The following is a 27,937-nucleotide window of genomic DNA, read 5'->3' as shown; positions in this document are numbered from 1 at the left end:
GAAGTGAAATATATTCCTAAGTGTCGTGGGGTAACTCCTTTTAGGCTCCACCAGAATTGAGATGGCAACCTAGGTATGCTGATGCAGCGCTTCACGTCCCAGTTGGCTCAAATTGTCCATTGCCATGCTTTCTACATGCAGAGCCAGCAAGGAGAGTCCGTGTCCAAGTTAGTGGCTTCGCTACATCAGGCTGCCTGCTACTGCTACTTCACCGAGCTGGAGTCCATGCTACAGGACGGGCTGATCTGCAGCCTATGAGACAAGTGTATCCAACATCTTTGCTAAGATGGACCTGGCTTGTATCCCCTGAATCGACGTTCAGGGAAGGTGCCTTACCTGAGCATTTAACAGACTTTTGTCCAGTTCAGCTGTTTGGACCATTTAAACCTAACAGCTGAGTAGGGCAGATTGGTCTATCAGCTGTTAGGTTTAAATGGCTCTGAAACATTTAATCCATCTTTTTCACTACTGTCTGCTTCCACGAAGGGGAAAACAAAACAGACTGGTGACATGGCTACAAGTCTTTTCAGTCTAATAGCTGACAGGTGGACCTGCTCTGCTATTAGGCGGAAATTGCTGCTAGACATTTAAATGTAACCGCAGTGCTGTTCCACCAGTCAGCTGTTAGAATTAAATGGCTGTGAGCCATTAAACATGTCCATTTTGCTTCCTGCCACTTTGAAGTGGGGCTGGCTGCCATTTAACGCTCCCTGGGTAATCCCTCCCTTTCTCCCAGCTATGGGGATTTGAATTGGCCAGTTTGGGGAGATTCCAGCTCGGTTTGGGATTTGGTTCAGGGGCCACCCCAAACAACTGGAATGTTTAGGTTCATGCTTATCTCTCATAAACACTACTAAATAATGACGTATGTCCTCCCATATTTACTTCACACCTCCTGCCTTTCTTTGGATAAAAGTTGAAATGATCAGCGGGACAGTAATGCAAGGTCACTCAATAAAAGAGATGACCTATTTAGCACAGGCAAATTTAAAGTTGGTGGTATCTCATCTTCCCGATACATAACTATGACTTGCTACCATAGACTTGCAACTTAGAAGTTCAAATGCAGAGCTTTTTAGCTTGTCAAGTTCTCCACAACTTGCCTGCATATGCACAGTCCCACTGTGGAGCTGCACACCAAGATGGAAGATGGATATAGATAACTTTGGATATTGGACCTTAGGCCAGGGCTAATGTGTTAGTCTTAACCTAACACAATAGAAAGGGAAGAGCTCCTGCTGACACTCACATTTAACTGAATATTACAATTAAGAGCAAGCTTTGAGTGCAGATTTTACCCAGCATGTTTAATCTGCAATCAATATATAGCTCTGGGAAATTGAATTGGGAGAAAAGAAGAACAATGCAGACTCAAAGTTATGTTGTTTTAAAGGGCTCCATACCTACCCCAAAGGCACCTTTCTCTGGGCAAGGTGAAGCGAGATGCAATCTAATTAACAAGCCTTGACCAGAGTCATCTCTCTTGCTCAGAGGGAACAGATGGTAAAATCATTGAGAATGCAGACACAAGAATCAAATTAATTAAAAAAAATTCTTAACACCTGTGCCTGACAAAGACTAGAGCAGAATTCAAAGGCTTGAGGGACAGTTTTAAATGATCAGCGTTGGTTCCCAGAAAAATACTATTTTTAACTAATCCACGTTCTTCTAAGGACAAAGCAGAAATTTAGTTAGATTCCATCGCAGGGTAAAGATAAAACATTTCGCAAGAAAGAAGGCCACTTCTTGTGGGAGTAATTGAACACAGGAAGGATGACAACTGAATTCTGACGTTTCCCTTTTTAAATCAGGAGAACATTGAGAACCACTGACTGGCAGCAAAGAGAAAACATAAGCCAAGGGAGGGAGATCAATAAAGACTGGGTTACCATGAAGGTTGAAACTGCAGCAAAGGAACCATGTGGAGCTGGCTGATATCTAATGAGACTAACACAACAACTTCAATGAAAATTCTTTTAAAACACCCAGTGTTCCCTTGAAGCAGCAGATCATGGCATTTAAACTCATTGCGTAAAATTTCATGGTTATTGATGATAATTAAAAATGACCATTAGCAGGCTCCAGAATCTTTTAAAGGCTAAACTTGTTAACTGTTGTTATATACAACGTTCCAAGCTCCTGAAGCAGGCACTTAATGAAGGCTTAATACCATTAGTGGGAAGTGTTGGGAAATCTTTGTTCTTGAGGCTGATTATTTATAGCGGAAGCCTTCTAATTGCACATGGAGCAGCAATGCTTATGACTTTGCCTTCCATCCCCTTCAAAATTTAGTAGCACTTAGCATTTATATAGCACTTAGTGTTCAAAGGGCTTCGCACATAATCTTTATAACAGCTCTGTAAGAGAGGCTGCTATTACTATCCTCATTTGGTAGATGGCGAGGGGGCGGGCATGCTAAATGGGCTTGCCAACTTGACATCTTGGATCACAAATTATTTTCCTAGCTATTGTGTTGCACAAACAGCCAATATAACTGCTCCATCTTTAATCGGTTAATTGCTGCGGGTTCTTTTTTCATGCCGTCTGTTAAGAGGATAAGAGTTGACTGTGAGCTAGGGTTACCAGACCCTGGTGGAGACTAGGGGTCTGCTACCCCCCCACACCCATTAGCCGCTAATCAGCTGACTAGCGGGATAGACGGAGAAAGAGGAAGGCCTAGGCCTTGTCAACAGCCAGGATCACATAGGAAGTGATGGCATCTGGGTGACACTCTGGCATTTGGGCAAAAACTCTATTGTAGAAGCTGGTTTTATCATAGATTGTTGTCCAAATATCAGAGTGTCACTCAGACTTTCCTGGTGTTATGACATGTCCTGTGTTATGCATGCAACAAAGCCGAGGCCTTTGTCTTTCTCCTTCTTTTTTCATTTTAATATTTTTTTTTGAATTTAATTAATAAATAACAATCAATCAACAGAAATGCCCCCCCAAAACAAAATTCACCCCAGCACAACACTGTAGCTTCATAAACCTTTTGAATCCTGTAAACAATGTCCATTTCATCTCCTTCTAAGACCTCCCATTGGCCCATTATGCACAGGGGGAATAGCGCACATTCGGGGTGGAATGGCGGCGACTAAAATCACCAATAACGCACGGCGCCGGCTGCAACCAGCCGCAGATTTGGTGCATGCCGCCAAAAAAGCCACATTAGCGAAATGCAGAAGAAAGCGCAGCTTCCAGGTGACCAGGGCGCAACCAGAAGCGGCGCCGGGGTTGCCGCGTGCATAATCGGTTACTCTGGGTTTTGTCGCTGTTGCATCCCGTCCCGTGCATAAGTGATTTGCTTCGCTTCTTCCCCCTCCGTGTTTTCCATGTGACCGAAATTGCTGTTTCGGCGGCCATGCATAATGGGCCATTGTCTATCAGGTGCGAGAAGGGACCTGGCAACCATTCTGTGAAAACTGGATTATAATTTTATATCCCAGGCCAGAGCCATCAATGTGCACCAACATTTGTCTTGATTATTGCTGAATGACATCCCCATCTAAACCCTTTTGTACTGTCAGGATGCAGCTCTTCCCCCTTCAGATGGTGATGTATATCAACAATTGGGCCTGCCTTGAACTAAAAAGTAAGGTGAGTATACATATTTTAATGAATTAATACATAAATATCAGTAGTTCCATGAGACTAGCTTCTTGCAAACACTGATGAGCCAGGCTACATTATCTCCAGCAAACCTGGAAATCCACTTTTAAAAAATAACTTCAGGCCTACAGGTATTTCTGGGTTATGAAATGGAGAATCATATTTGAATTGTTCATAGATAATATGAAATACCCAGATGAGTACACAGTAGAATCATTGTTGCTGTTTCTTACAGAATCTCTAGCCATGAGTTAACTGTATGTATTACTGATTCATTATTATTTTAGTGAGCTTTTCACTTAGTGCTTTGTTTTGCATTTGGTATTGCTTTATGATGGTGAGAAGCCTTGATTTTAAGGAAAAAAGGCAAACTGTTTCCTGTCCATTTAAGCGGCCTGCTGCAAGTCATCCCCCAATGTCATTATAGATATAGAAATGCCATGGCACAAAGCATTTGACAATTTTATTTGTCTTCTTAGTGGGATGTATACTAAAGGGCTGAAAGATATTGATCCTTTTCAGGGGGCTGGAAAAATATTTATACAAAGCTGAATTTATTTTGTCCAGACCCAGTATTTTCTCTATCAAGGCCCTATAATATTTAAGATGGTCATACAATATACTTACTCCTATGCCAAATGCAAAATTGATTCATGGGAGTATGCTCCCTGATGAACATGGCCTAATTTTATTTTATATATATAAAAAAACAGCACTTAGATGTACTTCATTTTCTCCACCACATTCTGCAGATGTTTTTGTTGGTGTGGAAACTATAGAGTCCCACTGGACCATCTGTCAGCTAGGGCTCCCCCTAGTGTCTGCCCCAAGATGTGGGGCTCAGCTCACCCTTTTGGAGGACGGCGGATGGACAGCGGAGAGAGAACATCACCATCTGAATTTGCCTCATCCGCCTCTGCCACAGAGGGGACCCAGTCGGCCTCCTCTGCCTCCAGCTTCTCTCACTCCCATTCTCCTTTTTGCATCCTCTCCTCCGCTCCACAGTACAAAGATGTACGTCTGCCACTCCTCTCCTTTGCATCTGATACCTGTTCTCTGTTGCCTCCTCCTTTTAACATCCCCGCCTGGCCTTCCTTCTGGGCTCCGCCCCTGAAGTCATAAGGCCCCATGCTCCTGCCTTGGCATCTAAGGCAGGGACCGCACAGTGCAGCATGACAGCTGGTTGCGGCCTCCATGGCTGCGACCATGCATGACCTCTCTGCTCTGGAGCTGGGGCTTGGAGCGGGGCTTGTTGGTACTGACCCACCTGGTGCATCCGGAGGCTCAAATGAGCTGGCAGGTGGCTAGCTGCCACTGCAGTCAGGCCTGGTGGCTGGGTGAGTAGCATGCTAGTGGCCTGCCCTGCCACGAGAATCCATGCCAACATCCTTTTGGGAGGGGGTGAGGTGCCTCCCTGTGCCTGGAGTCTTCACCAAGGTAAGGGGGAGAACCACCCTGTGGTGGCCGGGATGGTCAGGAGTCTGGTCTCCCAAGTGGGAGCCCAGGAGTGGCCGGACATATAGAAATAAGATTTTTAAGTTTTGCAAACTTTGCTACCAAAACAAAGGGGCTCAAATCTAGTTGTTCAACATAGAATTCCATGCAATGAATAGCCTAAAACAGCAGAATATAGACCCACAAATGGCAAATGGGCTACCAGTGAGATACCTTACATCTATATGCTCAGGACAATAGAGATGTAGACTTTATTTATTCAAACGTGTTTACTTTACCAGCCTGGCTAGCAACAGGATCCTGTGGCCGCTCCATCTGCATTCTTTCTGTATAAATGGTCCATGCACCAAAATTTGCTTCAAAGCACAAGCCTCTCTTACTGGTATTGGGACAGAAGTTTATGCAGTCCAAAAATTAAGCGAGACGTGTGAATACATCAAAAACCATACTTTATTTTATGTATAGCAATACAATTTACATATTAAATAACACTATAATAGAATGATTCGATATACTTTTAAACATAAAATGGAAATTCTTCAAGTTACAAAAAGGAAAAAAAAAAGGCAACAAAAATTAATAACTCCCCCAAACCAAACACCACATTTTTCCCAATGGGTCAATGAGACAAACTTATCCAGTGACTGGCTAAGTCTAATTCCTATTGCACACACTGACAATGGAATTTAAAGAAAATCCAGCATTGACAATCACCGTCCCAAAGAAATAACATGTGTCGAATTCTTTTTGGAATGTGATGGCATTTCACTACTTCAATACACAGAAAGTATGGAGTCACATATCCACCACAAAAGGGGAAAACAAAAACCTATGAAGAAGTTGAAACTAGAAAAAAATTAGCTTTATATGAAAATATAAAATTCTATGATTATATACCATAGATACAAAGTTCCCAGAAGATGCTTATTCAAGCAACAAAATATTTACAGTTTTAATGATTTTTGCTATTCAATAATGAAGGAAAGAAAAGCATGGCTAGAGATGAATACTTAGTTCTTTAGAAACAATGGCTGCTTGCTAGTTTCAAAGGTTCTAACAAAAGAAAGGTCACTACCCCAAATGTTGGAGAGTTGTGACATTTTATAAAATTGACTGTCTCCTTTTCTGGAGACATGCTTATTTTCAAAACTCAAGACATTTTTCTTGACATTAATTATCCTCTGTAGAAAAGGCTTCCCTTTGTAAATATCTAACAAAAATACTAAAAACAGTTGAACAGCTAAGATAATGTCGAGGCCGTGTCTTTTCATTCATTTCTTTGCATTCTGTCTCTCTCCCTGTATGTTTTGCATGCCTTCCCTATACAGCGAAGCAAAGCCAATGTAGCATACATGGCTTATCATGGCAACCAAGAGAGAAAGATCAAACGGAGGACAAGAAAGTTGAGAACTACATGTATTTTTTTTAAAGAAATGAAGTGAAATGCAGTGGATTAGCAACAAGGCATTTCCCCTTCGTATAAAATTCACTGGCACAATTTTAACATAACTGTCTATCCACAGGAGCGGATGGCAGAAGAGAATGAATCTGAGAGCATGACTGCTAAGTCCTTGAGACAACTACATTTTCCTTCTTATTTTTTTTTTTTCTTTAAATTTCCCCCCCAGTATTTTTGCTAAGAATTAGTATTATGTTTCTTTGGTAAAATTGATATCGCTACTAAAATATCAGTTTACAAGCAAACAGGTATTCATAACAAGGTCATTGTGCTATGTCACTTAAAAGGGACAGTGTTTCGATAGTGCTGTAACATATCCTTCTGAGTTTAAAGAAATCATTCAGAACTTTAATGAAGCAAAACTTTGCCCATCAGATTCTAGTCCCACTGTCATAGAATGGTTCCTCAAAGTTTCCCTCACACACACACACACACACACACACACACACACACACACACACACACATTCTTGTCCCATGGTCTTTCCTTGCTCACTGTTAAAAACAGATACTCTGAAATGCTAAAGGACAATTCTGTGTTTTAAATGCAAGTTTTGGTTTAGAGAGGACTCCTACTCAGTGTCCTACATAGCTCTATTCCAGTAGTTCTCAACCTGGGGATCGGAACCCCATTGGGGGTCGAATGACCCTTTCACAGAGGTCACATCAGGGCGAGCAGCTTGGCCGGGGTACATCGAGATAGAGCATTCGTCTGTCTGGAACAGCAGAAAAGAGCAAGATCAGCATGGTGGGACAAGAGACAGAACTGGACTGAGAAACCCCGGGGAAAAAAACAAATTATATACAATCATGAACAATGGATCTTCATGCCATTGGTCAGTTTCGGTTAAATTTCTGTGAAAGAGCACTTGCATAAGTTTATGGTTGGGTGTCACCACAACATGAGGAACTTATTAAAGGGTTGCGGCATTAGGAAGGTTGAGAACCATTGCCGTCTATTCAATATTTACTCCCAGGAAATTGTTTTTAGGACTCCACAGTTAGTCTGTCCAAATGATACTGAGAGTGACACTTAAAGGTAGTAAAGAAAATACCTACTTGTAGATCTAGGAATGCCTTGCCCTTTACTTGAGGTGAAGCCTCAGACCATGAGGCAGATATACTGATTTTCACAGCCTTGCAGGTAAGCACTCACAGTATTTTTCAGAGTATCCATTTGCTTCCAATAGGTGTGATAAAACCCAAGCCATGATGTATCAGTAACTGTTTTAAATGTTATTTGAGAACATCTAGTAATAGAAAGGGCTTATATTTACAATTTAACTAAAATTCAGGTGTCACCGGAAAGATGTCTCTATAAAGAACATGGGACTTGACGTTAGAAGGCAAAGCAAGGGATAGTATCTCAGAACTTTGAGACCACTAATCTCTTCACATACATTCAGAGTTTCCACAGAGAAACAGTATTACAATTAATAAATTGGTATCATGGCCACAGCTTTCCATATCCTAGTGGTAGAAAGACAGAATTAATGTAAAACAGCAAGGAAAAAAATCCTTCTAAGTCTAGAAAACGTTAGCATTTAACTCTCTTTTAAATTATCGGGACTTAAGTTGGTTTTGACTGATTTGTCTCTTTGAACTAACGTCCTCTCAACTGGAAACAATTTCTTTAGCAATCTACTTGTGGAGTAAGTCCTAGGAAAGCATGAAAGAAAAGTGAAATGCGAGATCACACAGCATTGGTTTCACAAATAGCCATCCTTCAGCTATGCAGGTCTAATCTGACTTTCTACACAAACATATCCTTGCACAACTGGTACAAATTTCAAGGACGCGGCTTTAGGACAGCCGGGCAGTCTTGTCACAAACACATTCATTTTCCTCTGTGGTATCCCCTCCACAAAATCAGACTGAAATGAAAGCTCGCAACACATTTAACTAAACTTAAAAAAAACACCTCTTTTACTTCTTGAACCAGTCATCATTCCTTGCCACAAAATCTCAGAAGTGAAGTGATCAAAATTCATTGTATGTTCAGACGTTGTGGCTTTCTGAAACAGTGCGCGTTGCCAGCAATGAAGTCCCTGTTGTCCCTGACGCCAGCGCGAGCAGTGTGCCTCTCGATAATAGCATGAACAGTTATCCATGCCCCCATCTTAAAACGGGTCTACAAGATTTGTACGGCAAAGAGAAGCATCTGGCAGTGGTTTACTCAAACCCTTCCTTCTTCTGAGCAAAGGAATCGCCAAAAGGTGGAGGAGGATCTTCTAGAGATTTTTTTCATCATATTTTTTTCCAGCACCACATCAATAATTTAAACTGTGTATCGTTATAGGATTCAAACTTAAAATGGGCAGAAATATCAAGAGAGGCACTTGATTAATTTAGTTACCAGCAGCTGTTTGATGAGATTCCAAGCAGCTTTCATGTTGCCCGTCAATTTACCTCTTGCATGGATTCTTTTCACACGGCATGCCAACAGTGTTTTAAGAAAAGGCATTTATTTAAGGGAATACGGTATTTTTTTTTATTGTATGGAGAATGGGAGACAAATGCCCATGCATCAGCTTGTGTCTTGATAGCAACAGTTTTGAACCTCAGCTAATGGTCATCCATATTAAGTGAAAGCGTTCCAAATGGGTGACTGTCTCATTTAAATTATATTGGTCCATGTGAAGAAATTCATGAACAAAGGCTAAATCTTCAGCAGCTGCATGTGGGCAGAGCTTCAATATTTGTTAATGGCATCATGGCCACTTTCAGCTTTCCCGCTTTAGATTTTCCTCTGTTATTTATTTAACGCCCAACGTAATATCTCTTATCTAATTTTAGAGAACAAACAACTGACCGGTTTTTAAAGGAGCAGTTTTTTCGCATATATCTAGTGAGGCCACAGTGTAAATGGGAGCAACAACACCGCAGCAACTAGAATACACACATAGCCCCTTTTGTAATATTACAGAGCGTTTTTGTAGTGGTGGTAAAGTATTTTTGAAGTTTAAAAAATAACCTAATTCCTTCTTTGAGGATGCTGTTCAATTACTATCAAATATTAGAATTTCCAGCAGCTCTTTTTAGAAAATTTGTTTCTGATGGGTATGGTAAAAGTAGGGCCTGTGGGTGGAGGTACAGGACCCCTACTGTCCTTGTTCTTATTGAGGCAGTAAACGTATATCTCGATGACACCATTTCAGACTGCATAGAAAATTCTACCCGAAAGGGAGAATGCTAAGCTACAACCTTTCTCCCCTACATCTCATTTTCAGTGTGGAGGAATTTATCTATATTTTGTATGCAAAAAAACATTCATCCATATGAATATTCAGAATAAGCCTGTCTAGATTCCAAAGCCGTCTCATCCATGTTTACCACTTCAGTAAGAAGTAGACTGGTGTCAACGCTGAATGAACCTTGATCCTCTTACAGAAAAACACAGCCATTCCCACCACTGAAAACTATTTCCTATATCTGGTAGCGCCTTTAGAACAGAGGGACCCTTAGTCCCACTCCAACGCTATAAGCAGTTATGGTTTTTAACAGGTGGGCACACGCCTTTCTTTTGTACTAAACTGCACTGGCATAAAAAAGCAAATGGAATAAATTGAGGAAAGGAGAGGTGATTCCAAGTAAGCCAATTCAGGGATATGCTTCAAATGACAGCACAAGCCATTACAAGTGGCTAATTTAGATGGCTGCAATGTGGCAGTTATGCAGCTATTGGAACCCCTGGGGCCATCCCTATTATTCACTCACAGCAAGGCCCACGGTTTAATTTTACTGTTGTGGGTAAAGGTAAAGGTATCCCCTGTGCAAGCACCGAGTCATGTCTGACCCTTGGGGTGACGCCCTCCAGCATTTTCATGGCAGACTCAATACGGGGTGGTTTGCCAGTGCCTTCCCCAGTCATTACCGTTTACCCCCCAGCAATCTGGGTACTCATTTTACCGACCTCGGAAGGATGGAAGGCTGAGTCAACCTTGAGCCGGCTGCTGGGATTGAACTCCCAGCCTCATGGGCAGAGCTTTCAGACAGCTGCCTTACCACTCTGCGCCACAAGAGGCTCATACTGTTGTGGGTAGTTACTACTTATATACAGTGACTTCTGATGATTTTGGCAATGGAACAAGTTTCTCCATACAACTCACTTCACTCCCCCCCCCTTTTTTAACACAGCAAATAAAGAGTGTTTTGGGGAGGCGGGTGAAGTGAAGTGCCCAGAAAATTGTTTGGAAAAGTTTTAAGTCCCTGGAATCAGGCATACCCATTTGGAAGATAATGAAAAATGGATTTTAGCAAGATTAACTGGCAGTTAAGTAGGAATCATATAAGTACAATGTACAATATATGGGAGTGAATATATGAAATCAGAATATCAAGGCTAAATAATTAGTTTGGTTTAAAAAAAATAAAAGAGGAAGAGTGTCATTTTATAGGTAGTTTTTTTTATTAGATCACTTCACCAGTAATATGGATCAGTACGTTTTAGCACTAAAGTAGGAAAATTACATACCTGTAAAAAACAGCATCTAACAGCTATTAAATTATGAAATTCCTTTCTCCATCATGTCACATACTCTCAAGTCAGAGGTCCTGCTTCAGAAGAATTAAGGAACTATATGTTTAAAATGCTGAGTGGTACAGGGACTGAGAAAACTGCTACCAAGTGCTTTTGGGATAAAAGGAACTGATAGTAGTTTTTTGCACAGTTGATTACTAAACTGCCCATGGCAAAATATCAAAATATTTTCCTCATCTTGCCGCTGCAGAATCAAAAATAAAAACTTTAGAATCAGCGAGGCTGCAAAAACCAACTTTTAGATTCTGTCTCAGACATGAATTGCTATCTGTGTTTTGGGAATGTCATTTTATATGCTCCGTGATAAGCCATTCTTAGGCTCCCGTGTAAACAAAGAAATAAAATTATATATATATATAGATAGAACGAGTGTTCCGTATCTGGAAGCTACTGCACTTCAGCATTTGCCAGTGATCACCTCACCCCGTTGTCTGGAAAGAAACGAACCGCACTCATCCATGTTCCTGGAATACAAAAGACCTATAACAATTACCAAAGTTATATGAAAATTAAGCAATAAATATCGGAGGATGTCAAGGGTACAGCATTTCTGGTTAACTCAAAAAGAATCCTTCTGGTCTAGCATTCGAGACTTTAGAGTCGGGGCTCGTGGCGATTAACGAACCTTCAGGGTATCGTCAACTAAAAGAGGAGCACGTTTTGTCATCATCATGGAATGTCGCATCAGGGTTTGCTTTGCTTGCTCGTGTATTACGACTTTATAGGCAGTTAACACTGATCATATAGTGCAAACTAGACACAATTGCGTTCCACCATGTGAAATAAACAGAGGTGCAAATGCTCAGTAGGATATCATTAAGACATAAAATGGCAAAAAATAAATATCAAAACTTTTTATCAGTGTAAAAAAGTAACCGGGTTATTGAATAACCTAGAGTCTGGCAAAAAAAGGCCTCCAAAAGTTCACGCAGTCTTCAGAAATCCCACAAATTAAGTAAGTGCCTTTTCAGTCTCCCAACTAGACAAGAGACTCCATGCTTTCTGCAGGATCGGATTCGTCGTTGGCCATCACAGCGCCATTTTTGTCCAGTGCCATGGGACCGTTTCCGTTTTCCTTAGTGCTGACCAAGCTTAGCATTGCTTTGTAAAGAAACTGGTACTGGTCCTGGAAAGGAAAGGAAAGACCAAAGAACGTTTCAGGATGTCAAACATGCCGACTGAGCTTTGGAGGGCGCATGAGCTGGGGATGTCAGCTGTGCCAGTGGCAATACGTATCTAGGTTGCTAAAATGTTAAGGATTGGATATTTATATTTAATTTATTCTTTTTGCTACCTATGTTCCAGCCACGTAGTTCTCTCTTACTCTGATCCCCCTAAGTCTTCTGAAACCGTCATTTTTGCCTTCTGGCAGGTACTCCACATCGTCATGAAAACAGATCTTCCCTCTCATCTCTGAAACTCATTCTCAAAAGCTATTATCTTCTTTAAAAAATTCTCTTTATCTTATGTCATTTGAATACTGGCTGGATTTCCAGTCAGGTCTAATCCCATACACAACCCTAAGTGTATGCAGGTCCTGTATAGCTACCTAAATGTAGCAATTATTTACTGCTCAGCCTTCAAGCGTTCCAGCTAGTAATAGGTACCTGAGTGGTAGTACTGACTCCTTTGTTGCTTTCCTTCCTGGGACAGACTATTTACTGGATGTCTGATATGCAGAGAGAATGCTTTTTCTCCATGTACAAAAGAACAAGCCTCCAGTAGCACATTAAAGGCTAACATGATCTGTTGACAGAGTATGAGCTTACCTAAGTCACTGCTCAATTCTTCTGAATTTGTATAAGAGCTGTTTTTTTTTGTACCCTGCTTTTTTCACTACCAAAGGAGTCCCAAATTGGCTTACAGTCCCCATCCCTTCCTCTCCCCTACCCCATGATGTAGATGAAATTGTGAAAGCTCTGAGAGAATTGTGACAGGCCCAAGGTCAACCAGATGGCTGTGTGTGGAGGAGTGGGGAATCAAACCCAGTTCTTCAGATTAGTGTCAGCCACTCTTAACCACTGTACCAAACTGGCTCTACGCTTTACCAAAGTGGTAAATATGAAGAAGTGACAATGATTCACAAAAGCTCATATCCTGCCATAAATTTTGTTAGCCTTTAAGGTGCTACTAGACTTTTGCTCTGTTGCTACTGACAAACTAACACATCTACCCATCTTGATCTACATCCATGTAAAAAAGAACTCCTTGAAAAATCACATGTATGGGTGCACCAAACTTCTTAACCATACAAATGAACAGATAGCAAAACTGGTGAAGATGCTACAGCTGTGGGCAGAGAATGAGGGTTTCATAGCAAACCGAAGATGAAGTGGTACACCACATATTTTATCTTCAGTACTCCATATACATAGGGCTTGGAGCCTATATTCCTGTTCCACATGGTAATTCCCATCCTCATAATCCTCCCTGTTTCACTTCCGAGATATTCCTGTGGTCTACTGCCACATGGAGCCACAACTCTGAAGAACTCAGAAGACTTCACTGGGAGAAAGGAGGTGGGAAATGTATCCTTTAATGACACACTTTCTATATTAGGGGTAATCAACCTGTGGTCCTCCAGATGTCCATGGACTACAATTCCCATGCATTTGCTGGCAGGGGCTCATGAGAATTGTAGTCCATGAACATCTGGAGGACCACAGGTTGACTACCCCTGCTCTATATGATCCATAGGGCCTTTGAATTACATAGATGGGTTTTAATTGGATGCTTATCAGCCTTGTAAATGATAAAATTAGCTCTCATTCTTACAATATCTGTAAATACTCCAGGCCTCATGAGATTGATCATCTTTGCCACCTGGAAAACATCAACAGCGTTTTCATTCTCCAGCTGCTGGGACAGGGTGGTAAGGGCACATAACGTTCCAGCCGCCACTGCTCCATACCTGCAAACCCACAGAACAGCTGCATTTAGAGACTCACAAGTGAACCTGGGGTCCTTCTGTCAATCAGTACTGAACATTTGATTTTTAGCTTTAGTTCTCTTTGAACTGCGCCCTGTGTTTCCTGGTAGACAGGGTGTACCTGTATTTGGGTTCAGTTGCTGCTGGATAAGATGAATAAAATAAGTGATGAGGTTGAGCGCACAAAAGAAAAAAAAATAATTTGCAGCTACATTTCCTCCAGATGCAGTTAGAAGTCAAAGGTGCATGATGTATAAAGGCATAAAAAGAAAAGTCAGTGAGTACAGCAAAACAACCCTTAATTTAGAGAGGAAATGACTCTGCATTGTTAGAAATGGGTTTGATTTTTTCCCCGTCTCGTGAAAAGCACAAATCAATAATTGCCCTAGTTTTCTAAATCAATTCTGAATTCCACATAAAGCAAAAGCATTCCTAAACCCAGAGGGCTGCTAAAACTAGCAAATACTTAAGACGAATGAGCAAATTTATGAACGTTTTATACTGTGCTTTAGCTGATCAAGGTCTGGTGGGGGAAAGAACCCATAGAAACAAGAAAAAACCACACACAGAGCCGTTCAATGCCCTCTTTGGGAGGACTATAGGGGAAATTCATCAGTACAGGGGAGTGCCCTTTTACACACCCAACCAACTTCTAGCCAGTTGAGTAAGAAAAACTAAAAGGCCCTAGAAATTGACTCTCCCATGCTGAGTGCCTCTGTGGACTAGCTTGCTTGCCAAGTGTTTCTTGAAGCTCTACTGCCAGCTTGGTATTGCATGCCAATAAGCAAAATCCTTGGCCAAAAGCAGACGGTATGTTCGATCCATTTGATGAAAGGTTCTTCAATTACATATGAAAATTTTGGGTACAAAAAACAAAAGTCACGAAAGCTCAGTTTGACTTGAATCCCAAGGACTACTCTAAGCCCTAAAAGGCCATGGTGCTTAATAGCACTCTGATTTAGAAAAAAAAAAATCCCCAGCAGCAGATCATCATGCTGCAAACACCCCTTGCTTCTAAAAGTCCAGATTTCTCCTTGGGTGGGTGCAAAGTTCTTTGGAAGCAGGCCCAAGTTTAGGAGATGAGAATGCTGTTTTGTTGTCTGTTTGTTTACATTATTTATAGTCTGCCCTTCTCATTTGGACTCAAGGCAGATTACACAGAGTGAGATAATACAAACAAAGGATGGGGACATTCAATAAACAATTCAATAGAATTAGGATTGAAGAATCAGCCGTAAGTAAAAAAAAGAGAACTGAAGCAAAACATAAATATTAATGTGACAATTCAATGGTGCAGAATTTCACTGTAGGATCCAAGTTTCAGCAATAGTATATAGACCAGCCTTTCTCAACGTTTTTAATGTTGCAAAACTCCTCAAACATTGTTCAGGCTTTGAGAAACACCAGAAGTGGTGCAATGGTGCAGAATTTGCTTGGGAAGCATAGCTGTGTATACATCCACCCAGGGCCCCTCCCCTTCCCACCCCCCTCCAGGTACATCATTGGCCATGGGGGAGGGAGGTCGATATGACCATAAATAGTCATACCACCCAAGAAACGTTTAGCAATTTTAAAAAATATATTAAAAATTAACTTCTGATGTGCTGCCTTTCTCCGCCATATCCGATGGCAGTCCTGATATATACGCTCTTGGCTGGTAAGCCAAGCCCAAATTGTAAACCGTTTAGCAAAGTCAGAGCCCAGTCTGAGTCTCAGCATTAACCAAGGCAACCAAAGTCCAAGGGGAATGTCGAAGAGCCAGCCAAGATCGAGAACTGGGAAAGCAGAGTCAGGCGCCAAAACCATTCCGTTTACCAGAGCCGTTATCCAAAAGTCATGAGCAGGAGTCAAAACCGGTGATAAAATGGGCAGAGCTTCGCTGGAGCAAGGATGTCAGAATCCTGCAGCTTCTGCCATGATTGATGTTCAGCTTGCCCACTGATATTCAGCTTGCCCAATTGTTCCATGCATACGGAACAATTACAAATAAGTAATAACATTAAAACCAATAAATCACCTTAAGAACAATTTATAGCCACTGACAGTGATTAGCAGCATGTTTGATAATATGTACAAGAAATACCACATACACACATTGAAAAACAGGAACCAACTTTGACCAACACAAACGGGTCTTCACCTAGTGTCTGACAATGAACTGGCTATATACCAGAGAAGCAGTTGTGGGGAGTCAACTTCACAGAAGAGGTCCCAGTGCAGAGAAGGCTCTCTCTGGTAAATACCCACCCCTGGTCTAAGAGCAAGGACACATGAAGAAGAACCTTTGCTAAAAATCTTGGCTGGCAAGCAGTCTCATAACTCATATTACCAGCATGTACTCCTCCATTTCTTTCGGTAGAGCATTAAGAAAACTCAGTATGGCTAAACAGTGTTTGGGATGGTTGGTAAAGCTGTATAAGGGAACAGGCTCTCTTTCTGTTATTAGAAAAAAAACCAATAAGATGAATAAATCATAGTTAAATAACAGTAATTTTTCTTGGAAGAAGGAGGCAGCTTTTATGTGCTCTTTAATTTCAAATTCAAATTTATAGTCAGACCTAAAATGCCCAATTTATTTGGATATGTTTAACTTTTCTGTATATTTAATACTGTATTTTAGAATCGATATGATCCACCCTGAATCACCAAGGAAGAGCAGAATACAAATATAAGCATAATTTTTTTTTTAAATGGAAATTTAAAAGAAGCACGTGGCTATAAGGTCTGACTCTCTCCAATAAACTGCTGTTTGCATGTTCAAGCCTGCGGGTGGAGAGAGGTAAAGATGGTGATACCTCTGAAAAACTAGGGAGGATCTGCAGCTCAGTGAGAGAGTACATGGTTTGTGAGTGTATATATACATTTCCCTGGCATTTCCACTTGCAGGATCGTGCAAAGAAGGATTGGTACAGAGATTGGAGAGTTGTTGCCAGTAAGAGTAGATATTAATATTTATAATATAATTATAAATGTGACAAATTCAATTATGGCAAAACGCCACTGTAGGTTCCAAGTATCAGCAATAGTATAGACCAGGGGTGGCCAACAGTGGCTTTCCAGATGTCCATGGACTACAATTCCCCTGAGCACCTGCCACCATGCTACATTAGATGAACTAATGGTTTGAGTCAGTATAAGGTAGCTTCACGTACAGGTTTCTGATTTCAAAGGGATGCAAGGAAACAGAAGAATCAGAGCCTGAACCTCAGTAGACCATAAGATATAGATAAGATGTTTGACATTAAACAGTCTCTAATGGCTTTCTAAGGGGTGTGGAAATGTTCACTGTCATATTTCCAGCCCCCCTCAAACAAAAACAAACAAAAAGATCCTCCAAAGAGTTTTGGTCCTCAGCTCTTCTCATCTCGAGATTGAAATCTGGAACTCTGAGCCATATTCAGATAACCATTGAGAAGTAGCTATTGTGGAATTGTGTCAATACAACATAAAACAAACACCCACATTTCATGTGCTTATAGAAGTGGCACGGTTGTAACTCTTGAGGAAATCTGTAGTACTCAACCCACAAGAATTTCAGCTAGTGCATACGGAACAATGTTGTGACATTGAAAATACGTTAATAAGAAACACTGGCTTGGATACTATTAATGAGTTTTATGAACATTAGAGGATCCTTGCCCCAAATTATGCTTCCGCTTCTGCTAAAACTTCTGTTTGTTTAAAGGTCCACTGAAAACCCTTGATCTTGGGCAAAGAAGTAGGTTAACATTCATTTTAATTGAGTTAGGAACCCTCAGAGTTAGGCCTAAATAATCTCCTTTATCCAAAATATTAAAAAATGCCCTTAGGTAAATATACATACTCATCATGAACAATGGTGGGGCCATCTCTTGTTAAGGCCTCTTCCTTGATTACGTTGATTAGTTCAAAGGTACTGCTAATTGGGGCGTCTGGATTCGGCCATTTGGGACACTGAAAATGGCGTACTTCCAAAACATAATCATCCTGAAAGAAAAAGCAATCAAAATGTTAGCCATTTTAATATTTTAAAAAATTCACTCCTGACCTTCAGATGTTGATGACAGGCTGCACAAGTAAAATTTTTGATGGAAGTTTTGATTACAGCAGAAAATACTTGTCTATTGGATATGCACCTTCCCTTTGGCAACTGAACCGTTTATGCTGTCAAGTTTGAACAGTGTTGCCTTAGGTCACAATTTCCTTGTCCCCTGACAACATGTTTTGTGATCAATCAACTCCAAGGTTCCTTTAACATACAGACAAGGTGACCATGAATCCATAAGAAAAACGATAACTCCTGCTTACATGGAGAGGTGAGACTCCTAGGTGAATTTGAGAATGAGCAAGGTACTTCTGAGGGCAATCATGGATTCCTTCATTACCACCGGCCTCAAAAAAGCATGCTGCTGGACAGTAGAGGTTCTTTATCTTTCCTGATATCACCAAAATAAAAATGGAGATCCCTGCTCCATTTATCAGCTGAAGAAAATATATTCCAGATGCTGTCAGCATATCCTGCACTGATTCACGTGAGCTGTAATACCAGTCAAATTCATTTGCTAACCATGATGAGAAAATTCCCTGTGGATTCTTTCGACACGTAGGCATTCCGTTTCATAAATCTAACTCTAGCAAGCTAAGATGGTTAGATGCACCCTAGACTGCACAATACTTGATTCATATCTAAGTAATAGGCTGTTAGCTTAGTACACTGTGGGAAGGATCACAGCTGGCTGTTCCTTCTAAGCACGTCAACAGAACCTTTACTCTAAGTCTTAATGTAAGAAGAGCCTTGTTGGTTCAGGTCAAGAATCCATCTAGATCAGGAGTAGTCAAACTGCGGCCCTCCAGATGTCCATGGACTACAATTCCCAGGAGCCCCTGCCAGCATTCACTGCATTCGCTGGCAGGGGCTCCTGGGAATTGTAGTCCATGGACATCTGGAGGGCCGCAGTTTGACTACCCCTGATCTAGATCGAGAGCCTTCCTGCTTCTCAACATGGATGTTCTATTCAGCTATCATGGCTTACAGACACTGGCCTAACATCCATGAATTTCTCTACCCCTTCCTCTAATCTAAGCTAACAGGCTCTATCACATTGTGCAGAAGCGCTTTTTCTAATTAGCATTTTGGGAACAGTATTTTCGTTTGTCTGTCCAGGATTTACTGCCTATCAAATTCATTGGGGACCCTGCCTGTTATGGGAGGGAGAAAAAAAATTATCTTCACAGAATGTATAATGAGAAAGAAACAGGGTTGTACTGTAATTATGCAAACTTTCATGACATGGAACAACTGGAACGTGTGACCAAAGTCACTGCAGGGAAGAGTGATATACCTATGAGAGCTTATGGCAGGAACAGAAGTTGTCGAGGAACAAAGTTACAGGTAAGTGCAACCCTGTTTCCATTGTCTGTCTTCCTTTGCAGCCCCACTGTGGGAAATTAGCAAACTACAAAACTTAGAAGGTGGGACGACTCTCTAATTAGAACAGAGTCTGCAGCACTGCCTTACCTAACTCAGCTTCCTTCCCTGAGTGAAGATTGAGAGAGTAATGTTTGATAAACATATCTTCTGCTGCCCAGCTAGCTGCCCTGCAAATCATTGACAGTGGGACCCTCCAGTGGAATGCAGCATATGTGTCTTGAGATCTGGTGGAATATGCTCTGACATACAAAATATATGGTAGCCATATAACTCTATAGGCAGCTTGTATGGCTGAGATTGAGAAGAAGCTGCTTGACCCTTCCTTGGGCCCCAATAACACGGCTGTACCCAACCCCCGGTCCGGAGCAGGGGCCCAGGTGGCAGCAGCGACATCCCTCGGCAAAAGATCCCCCCCCCCCCCCGGGCCTCAGTAAAATTGTCAAGCGTTGACCGGTCTCCAGTGATAAGAAGGTTGTGGACCACTGCAATAACACACAGTGACTTCAACTCAATTGTTTTGTTCTATGTAGATAATAAACTATGGCTCTTTTGACATCCAGGGAGTATAATTCTTTCTCTCCCCTGGAGATGGGATCAGGAAAAAAGACAGGGAATACAACCTCCTGAAACATGTGAAATTAGGAAACTATCTTAGGGAGGAAGTCCAGACTAGGGTGAAGAATCAGTGCTCAATATTGATCCCGCCCCCTCGATTCCTTAACAGTGCAGATATGAAGCAGCTGTTGTGAGTGAAATTTAGGACTCAAAGCATACAAAAGTATAAAGGAAGAGCCCTCAGGTGTGGCTTAAGTACATTCCTTTAGACTCTGGCTTGTTCCTTCCGTATCAGATTTGCTTTTCCAAAAACTGTCCTTGGCTTTCTTCAACAACTCTTATATAATTTACCAACTCTCTTTATTAAACTCTGGCACCCTGCCTCTGATAACCAGCTCCTGTTATCTGTCTGAGTTACTCTGTGTATGCCGGCACCTGCCTGACGCTGATAGTACGAAGCTCTAAAACACTAATATAACCCACCATCAACTTCTGTTTTACTTTGTAAAAAAAAAAATCTTGAATTTGCAGGTGTATGGTTTATGGGCTATTAAACCTTAATAAATGAAAACTCATGGCCATGGGTGACCACAGATCTTATACAGAAGGCCCTTGACAAAAAAAGCTTTTAAGCTAGTAAAAACTTCTCCATGGCCAGCCTGCTCAAGCACAATCAGAATGCGGGGCTGCACAGGAAGACGGACAATGTAAACATACATGATTTATTTATGTTATTTATTTATAATTTATTTATAATCTGGAATCCAGAGAATTCCAGAGAAAAGCTAGAAGAGATAAGAATGCCTTCTTAAATGAACAGTGCAAACAAATAGAAGAAAACAATAGAATGGGGAGGACCAGAGATCTTTTCAAGAAAATTGGAGATATGAAGAGAACGTTTCATGCAAAGATGGGTATGATAAGGGACCAAAATGGTAGGGACCTCACAGAAGCAGAAGAGATCAAACAAAGGTGGCAAAATTATACAGAAGAACTATACAAGAGCGAGCTTAACATCCCTGATGACCACAATGGGGTAGTTACTGACCTGGAGCCAGACATCCTGGAATGTGAAGTCAAATGGGCCTTAGGAAGTCTGAGCAACAATAAAGCTAGTGGTAGTGACAGCATTCCAGTTGAACTATTCAAAATCTTAAAGGACGATGCAGTAAAAGTGCTACACTCAATATGCCAGCAAATTTGGAAAACTCAACAATGGCCACAGGATTGGAAAAGGTCAGTTTACATTCCAATCCCAAAGAAGGGCAATGCCAAAGAATGTTCAAACTACCGCACCATTGCACTAATTTCTCATGCTAGCAAAGTTATGCTCAAAATCCTACAAGCTAGGCTCCAGCAATATGTGGACCGAGAACTTCCAGAAGTACAGGCAGGATTTCGAAGAGGCAGAGGAACTAGAGATCAAATTGCCAACATACGCTGGATCATGGAGAAAGCTAGGGAGTACCAGAAGAACGTCTACTTCTGCTTCATTGACTATGCTAAAGCCTTTGATTGTGTGGAGCACAACAAATTGTGGCAAGTTCTTAAAGAGATGGGAATACCAGAGCATCTTATTTGTCTCTTGAGAAATTTATATGCAGGTCAAGAAGCAACAGTGAGAACTGAACATGGAATCACTGACTGGTTCAAAATTGAGAAAGGAGTTCGGCAAGGCTGTATACTGTCGCCTTGCCTATTTAACTTGTATGCAGAGCACATCATGAGAAATGCGGGATTAGAGGAGTCACAAATTGGGATCAAGATTGCAGGGAGAAATATCAACAACCTCAGATATGCAGATGATACCACTCTAATGGCAGAAAGTGAAGAGGAACTAAAGAGCCTGTTGAGGCGGGTGAAGGAGGAGAGTGCCAAAGTTGGCTTGAAACTCAACATCAAGAAAACAAAGATCATGGCATCCGGCCCTCTCAATTCCTGGCAAATAGAAGGGGAAGAAATGGAGATAGTGACAGATTTTATTTTCCTGGGCTCCAAGATCACTGCAGATGGGGACTGCAGCAAAGAAATTAAAAGACGCTTGCTCCTGGGGAGGAAAGCTATGGCAAATCTAGACAGCATCCTAAAAAGCAGAGACATCACCCTGCCAACAAAAGTGCGTTTAGTCAAGGCTATGGTCTTCCCAGTTGCAATGTATGGCTGCGAAAGTTGGACCATAAGGAAGGCCGAGCGTCAAAGAATTGAGGCTTTTGAACTCTGGTGCTGGAGAAGACTCTTGCGAGTCCCTTGGACTGCAAGGCGAACAAACCGGTCAGTCCTAGAGGAGATCAGCCCTGACTGCTCCTTAGAAGGCCAGATCCTGAAGATGAAACTCAAATATTTTGGCCACCTCATGAGAAGGAAGGACTCCCTGGAGAAGAGCCTAATGCTGGGAGCGATCGAGGGCAAAAGAAGAAGGGGACGACAGAGAATGAGGTGGCTGGATGGAGTCACTGAAGCAGTAGGTGCAAACTTAAATGGACTCCGGGGAATGGTAGAGGACAGGAAGGCCTGGAGGATCATTGTCCATGGGGTCGCGATGGGTCGGACACGACTTCGCACATAACAACAACAATTTATAATTGATTTTTTACTACTTCCCTTCTTGGTATTACTAGTTTCAGGCAGTTCATATCATTTAAAATACAAAATAGTAAATAAATTAAAACAGTTAAAAAAACAATTAAAAATACTCCAGACCTGCATCGACCGAAAAACACCTTCCCGTTCTATTCAAGGATGGGGGTATTGTTAGGAAGTGCCCATTCAGATGGTATTGTTTAGTTGTTTCCTGGCCCCAACCAAAAGCCTAGTGGAAGAGCTCCATCTTGCAGACCCTTCAGAACTGAGGAAGTTCCTATAGGGCCCATAGCTCTTCCGGGAGCTCATTCCACCAGGTGGGGGCCAGGACCGTACTTCTCTAGGGCCGGGGATCACTAGCCGGTCCATATTGGTTGAGCAAAGTGCTCTTTGGGGGGCTTGTTTAATAAATAGGTTTTGGTGTGTTGCCTAGCAAGTAGGTTTTGGGTAGGTTTCTAGTTGACTGTATGAGAAGTTCATGAATCATTTAGGAGCAAGCCCTCCTAAACAATGCACCCCTGTGCACATATATTTTCCAAAATTGCATGGAACTGGCAGTCTTCAAGCAAAGGTTGGATACACACTTTTCTTGGATGCTTTAGGATGCTGTGGGCTGATCCTGCATTGAGCAGGGGGTTGGACTAGATGGCCTGTATGGCCCCTTCCAACTCTATGATTCTATGATTCCTGGGATATGAATACATCTGAAATGAGATACTAATCAGTTTTCACCTGGGGCTAGGTATGTACCAAACCAGCCGTTTCCAGCATGTCTAATGATATTTCCTAAAGAAAACAGGGCTTTCAAATGTAATGAACTCTGTCACTGTTTAAAAATACAGGCTTGTCATCCGATGCTTCCTTGAGAATCAAGCCGGTTCTAGTCCTCAGATGAAAAAATGAAATGCGGCCATCTCTTATGGAAATGACAGACTGCAAATAAAAACCTACGCATGACAGGATAAGAACCATGGGGAAGAGGAGGCTGCAATTGATACCGAGTCCCTCTGTCCATCATGGCCAAAAAAAGAGACATTGCTTCAATCCTGTAGAAAATCATTTGTTTCAAGTGCCGACTGACAACAGCAGCGCTTAGAATGTCAAGCAGGTCCCCCTTCTGGAGGTTGTTTTGTATACCTGGGTAGCCTCAAGGATAAAGTCATGGATGATGATCTGCTCCTCATTAGAGAGGCATAGCCTGTCTTTACTGATAAGGGTCACAGTAAAGGCTTCACAGTTCATGGATTCTTCTCGACTGGGCCAGTACACAAACTCGTCTTCTGCCTAAAGACAAGTGAAGGAAACACAAACTGTATTTTATGCAGTTAAGATTTTACATACGGCAAATCCAATGGCTCAAAATAGGCGGGATCGCAAAACAGTCTTTTACAAGAGGCTTCTTGCTAAAACCACAACTATAAACGTTATAAGAATACCCAGAACTTTCAGAGTAGCAGAGGCTTAATTTTTAATTGGCTCACGGGGGGAAAGAATGGTTATTTTAAATCATTTATAGGATTTATCGCTCATAGGAAGAAAAATTGGTTATTTTAAATCATTTATAGGATGAAAACTTTTCCTCAAGCAATTAAATCTCCTCATACATTATTATGCTTTGTTTGCTATGCCTTAAAGAAAGGCCTTCACGAACTTTCCTGGGCTGCAGGAGTCAGCCTCACCATTGGAAAGCCAGACTCCTGTTTCAGCCGTTGGGGTTTTGTGCTTTAATGGCCAACTTTTCTAATTATTCTGACCACAACACCTAAGCCTAACCTTTTCATGGTTTCTTGTAATTTTATTAAAGCTAGGACAAAAGTTCTGTAGTGGTGTTGAAAATTGCCATCAAGTTGTGACCAGGTAGGTTTTTCAGGGCAAGAGACGAACAGAAGAAGAGTTGGTTCTTATATGCCGCTTTTCTCTACCCGAAGGAGTCTCAAAGCGGCTTACAATCTCCTTCCCTTTCCTCTCCCCACAACAGACACCCTGTGAGGTGGGTGAGGCTGAGAGAGCCCTGATATTACTGCTCGGTCAGAACAGCTTTATCAATGCTGTGGCGTGCCCAAGGTCACCAAGGTGGTTGCATGTGGGAGAGGGTGGAATCAAACCTGGCTCACCAGATTAGGAGTTCACGCTCCTAACCACTGCACCAAGCTGGCTCAGAAGGGTTCGCTATTGCCTGACTCTGAGCAGCAACCTTCATGGTCTTCCCTCCATATACTAACCAGGGCTAACCTTGCTGCAATTCTAAGATCTGATGAGAGCAGGCTAGGCTGGCCAATCCAAGTCACGGCAAAAGTGTTGTATATAAATAAATCCAGTGATAAACTTGGCTGCCATCACGACAACACAAAGCTAACCTCCAGTCCTAGCTTAACTTCTCCCCTATTTCATGTAATTCCATTGTTATTTTTTAAAAGTTTGATTGAATATTGGAGCCAGTAGAGAAAGCAACTGGTTGAGAAATAAATTAATCTACCTATAAGCAAGCAATGTCAAGAACTTTGTGCACATTAATTTTCATGCCATCCAACGCAACATTTTGCTAAGAAATGATAAGATAAGGGTTCGATCCATCTAGCTATTTAATTCAATCTTAGGCCAATCTTTATTACCGTCTCTGTTCTGTGTGGCTTTTGTCTATGCAGCATACATGATCCCAAACAAAATCTTTAGGTCGGTCTTTCTCAACATTTTTTTTTTACCATTGGAGATCCACTGAAACATTCTTCAGGTTCTAAGAAGCCTCAGAAGTGGTACAATAATGCAGAATATGGTTGAGAAACATAGCTGTGTCCAAGCCCACCTGGGACCCTCCTCTTCCCATCCCCTCCAGGCCCATCACTGATCATTTTGGGAGTGGGGGGGGTGCATGGGTTTCGACATGACCATATGTAGTCCTATCATCTGATAAATGTTTAACACATTACAAAAAAACCTTTCCAGGACTGTCAAGAAACCCCAGGATTTCAAGAAACCCTGGTTGAGAAAGCCTTCTTTAGGTAGTCAGAGGGGACTCTCTTTCTCTCATTTTACATTTTTACTCATTTTACTCATTGGATCCAGCTCTTTGTACTTCCACTGAGAACTGCTGAGACACTATAATAAAATCACTGCTGAAAATACTAGGTGCCGCGAAGAAATTTCTAGGACCCATGGGAAGCTGGCATCTGATATTTGCCAAGTCCTCCTTTTGGACTTCTACTGAGAATTGCTAAGAAACACCATTATAAAATCATTGCTAAAAATACTAGGCACCCTAACAAAATTTCTAGGCACCTTGGCAATGTGGCAACTGGTATTTGTCAAGTCTTCCCTTAAGACAAGTACCTGCCGAAAACCGCCACAGTCGTTACAGACCGATGATTTATTAATCTGTCTTTATTGCCTTTAATTTATGACCATGTAAGGATTCCCATTGGAATTACTGAGCTCCAGACTGAGAACATCTAGAATGTTGTCACCATGAACACAGACATTATATATTTAAATGCTCTCAACAAATGTTACAACACCCCGAAATGCACTGCTTACTATTTAATCTGTAATTAAATAAAAAAAAATTCAACTCATTCTCTGTTCCTCATTTGGAAAATGAGACTGGTGCAACAAACTTGCTAATGACAATAAAACCTTACTGGGTCTTGTCAGAATCTAGACTAGAGTGGCTCATCCTGGCTGAGAAATAACATCAACGTCTGTGATCACAAGGATCCCTCTCTTGGTCCAGCTGGTGTTTTTCTCACAGCTCAGTGTCCCAGGAATACCCACCCCAGGTCAGTAATGAGAACATAACATCTTCCATATTTAAGGCACGGTTCAGTAAACCCCAGAGAAACACAGTTATCATCAGGAGGTACCCGGTTTGCCACTTCACGTGACTCATTGGTCTGAAGGAAACAAAGCATAATTTGGTCATTGCCAAATTGCGCACTAGGTTGGCCGTTACCACTCCACTCAGGGAATGTGAAGTGGAGGAAGGTTCTGCACTTAGCTGAGTGGAGTGGCATAGTGCCCATTCTTATTACATCTTCCTTCCAAGAAGTTCAGGACAGCATACATGGCACTCTTCTCCCCCATTTTAACCCCACTAGACCTCTACTTTGGCCACCTCATGAGAAGGAAGGACTCCCTGGAGAAGAGCCTAATGCTGGGAGCAACTGAGGGCAAAAGAAGAAGGGGACGACAGAGAATGAGGTGGCTGGACGGAGTCACTGAAGCAGTAGGTGCAAATTTAAATGGACTCCGGGGAATGGTAGAAGACAGGAAGGCCTGGAGGATCATTGTCCATGGGGTCGCGATGGGTCGGACACGACTTTGCACCTAACAACAACAAGACCTCTATCAGGTGGGTTAGACTGAAAGAAAGTGACTAGCTCAAGTGGCTGAGAAGGGATTGAAAGCTCATCTTCGTGGTCCTAGTCCAACACTCTAAATGCTTTTATTTATTTATTTACTTCCATTTGTATTCTGTCTTCTCTCCAAAGGGGACTCAAAGCAGCTTAGATCACTCTCCTCTCCATTTTCTCCCCATAACAATCCTGTGAGGTCAGTTGGGCTGAAAGTGTGACTGGTCCAAGGTCACCCAGCAAGCTTCCATGGCAGAGCATTCCTCTATGATGTCTGATATATCAAAACTGGGGGTCAATACCCGCTGTGGGTGACAGGCCAAACAGATGATGCTTCTCCCTCTTTGAAAAAGTTTAGTGGATAGAGGCTATTTTTTGCTTTCAACAAAAGAACAGTGAGCCTTTTTTTGTTGTGCCTGACACTGGAAGATTTACAAGTATTCTCTCTCTTACAAACCTTCTTTGGCTTATCTTTTCAGGCTTCTTTGAACACCGGGGTTATGGAGTTGTTAAAGGGGACACAATGCTTTTGAAAACTGCACTTCCCTTTGAAACATCGCCAGGATACCAAGTGATCTAATTCCCTTTCCTTGCTGCACTTCATATAAGGAAGAGGGAAGAGGATTTAATGTGCTTACCAAACTCTGGTTGTCTGGAAGCATGACAATGATTTGTGCATTGTGATCCCAAATCATTCTCCAGAAATCTTTAGTTGTGTGTGGTAGGGGATGCTGCGTTATGATGAACTCATTACTCCGGTAGTAACCCTGTTAAAATAGAAACCAGATTTAGCAAATATATATCCTTATCCATTGTTCCTCTTAATATTTGTGAAACAGCCTGGGTGGTGGAACGTAACTAGGGTGTCCAAGTTGGAATAGGGCCAATCAGGGTGCAGCTGATTGGCTCTGCTCCTACAGCTCCCTCCCTGGACGCTAGCCACTTTGCTCTCAGACGCTGCAGGAGCCAGCGCGTGAGAAAGAGACATGGCTAACGAGCGAAACGGCTAACGAGCCCTGATTACCTGCTATGGCTCCTGCTGCAAGGGAGGG

General features: G+C 41.8%; 1 protein-coding gene across 4 annotated transcripts in view; it reads right to left on the bottom strand.

The window, feature by feature from the left end:
* Positions 1 to 5,499: 5,499 nt before the first annotated feature.
* The window catches only part of PTPRG (protein tyrosine phosphatase receptor type G), a 622,240-nt gene continuing 599,802 nt past the window's right edge, over positions 5,500 to 27,937 (bottom strand). For all 4 annotated transcript variants that reach the window (XM_077325006.1, XM_077325002.1, XM_077325003.1 and 1 more), the window contains 5 exons: positions 27,524 to 27,652; positions 23,677 to 23,823; positions 17,818 to 17,960; positions 13,841 to 13,976; positions 5,500 to 12,191 (listed from right to left, as the gene is read on the bottom strand). In XM_077325006.1, coding sequence (XP_077181121.1) covers positions 12,045 to 12,191; positions 13,841 to 13,976; positions 17,818 to 17,960; positions 23,677 to 23,823; positions 27,524 to 27,652 — 702 coding nt within the window. In that variant the 3' untranslated portion in view covers positions 5,500 to 12,044. The remainder of the gene's footprint in view (positions 12,192 to 13,840; positions 13,977 to 17,817; positions 17,961 to 23,676; positions 23,824 to 27,523; positions 27,653 to 27,937) is intronic.

Source organism: Paroedura picta, chromosome 3, assembly GCF_049243985.1.
Source record: "Paroedura picta isolate Pp20150507F chromosome 3, Ppicta_v3.0, whole genome shotgun sequence".
Classification (NCBI taxonomy): domain Eukaryota; kingdom Metazoa; phylum Chordata; class Lepidosauria; order Squamata; family Gekkonidae; genus Paroedura; species Paroedura picta.
Note: the sequence above shows the minus strand (reverse complement) of the source record. Positions and strands in the feature narration are given on the sequence as shown.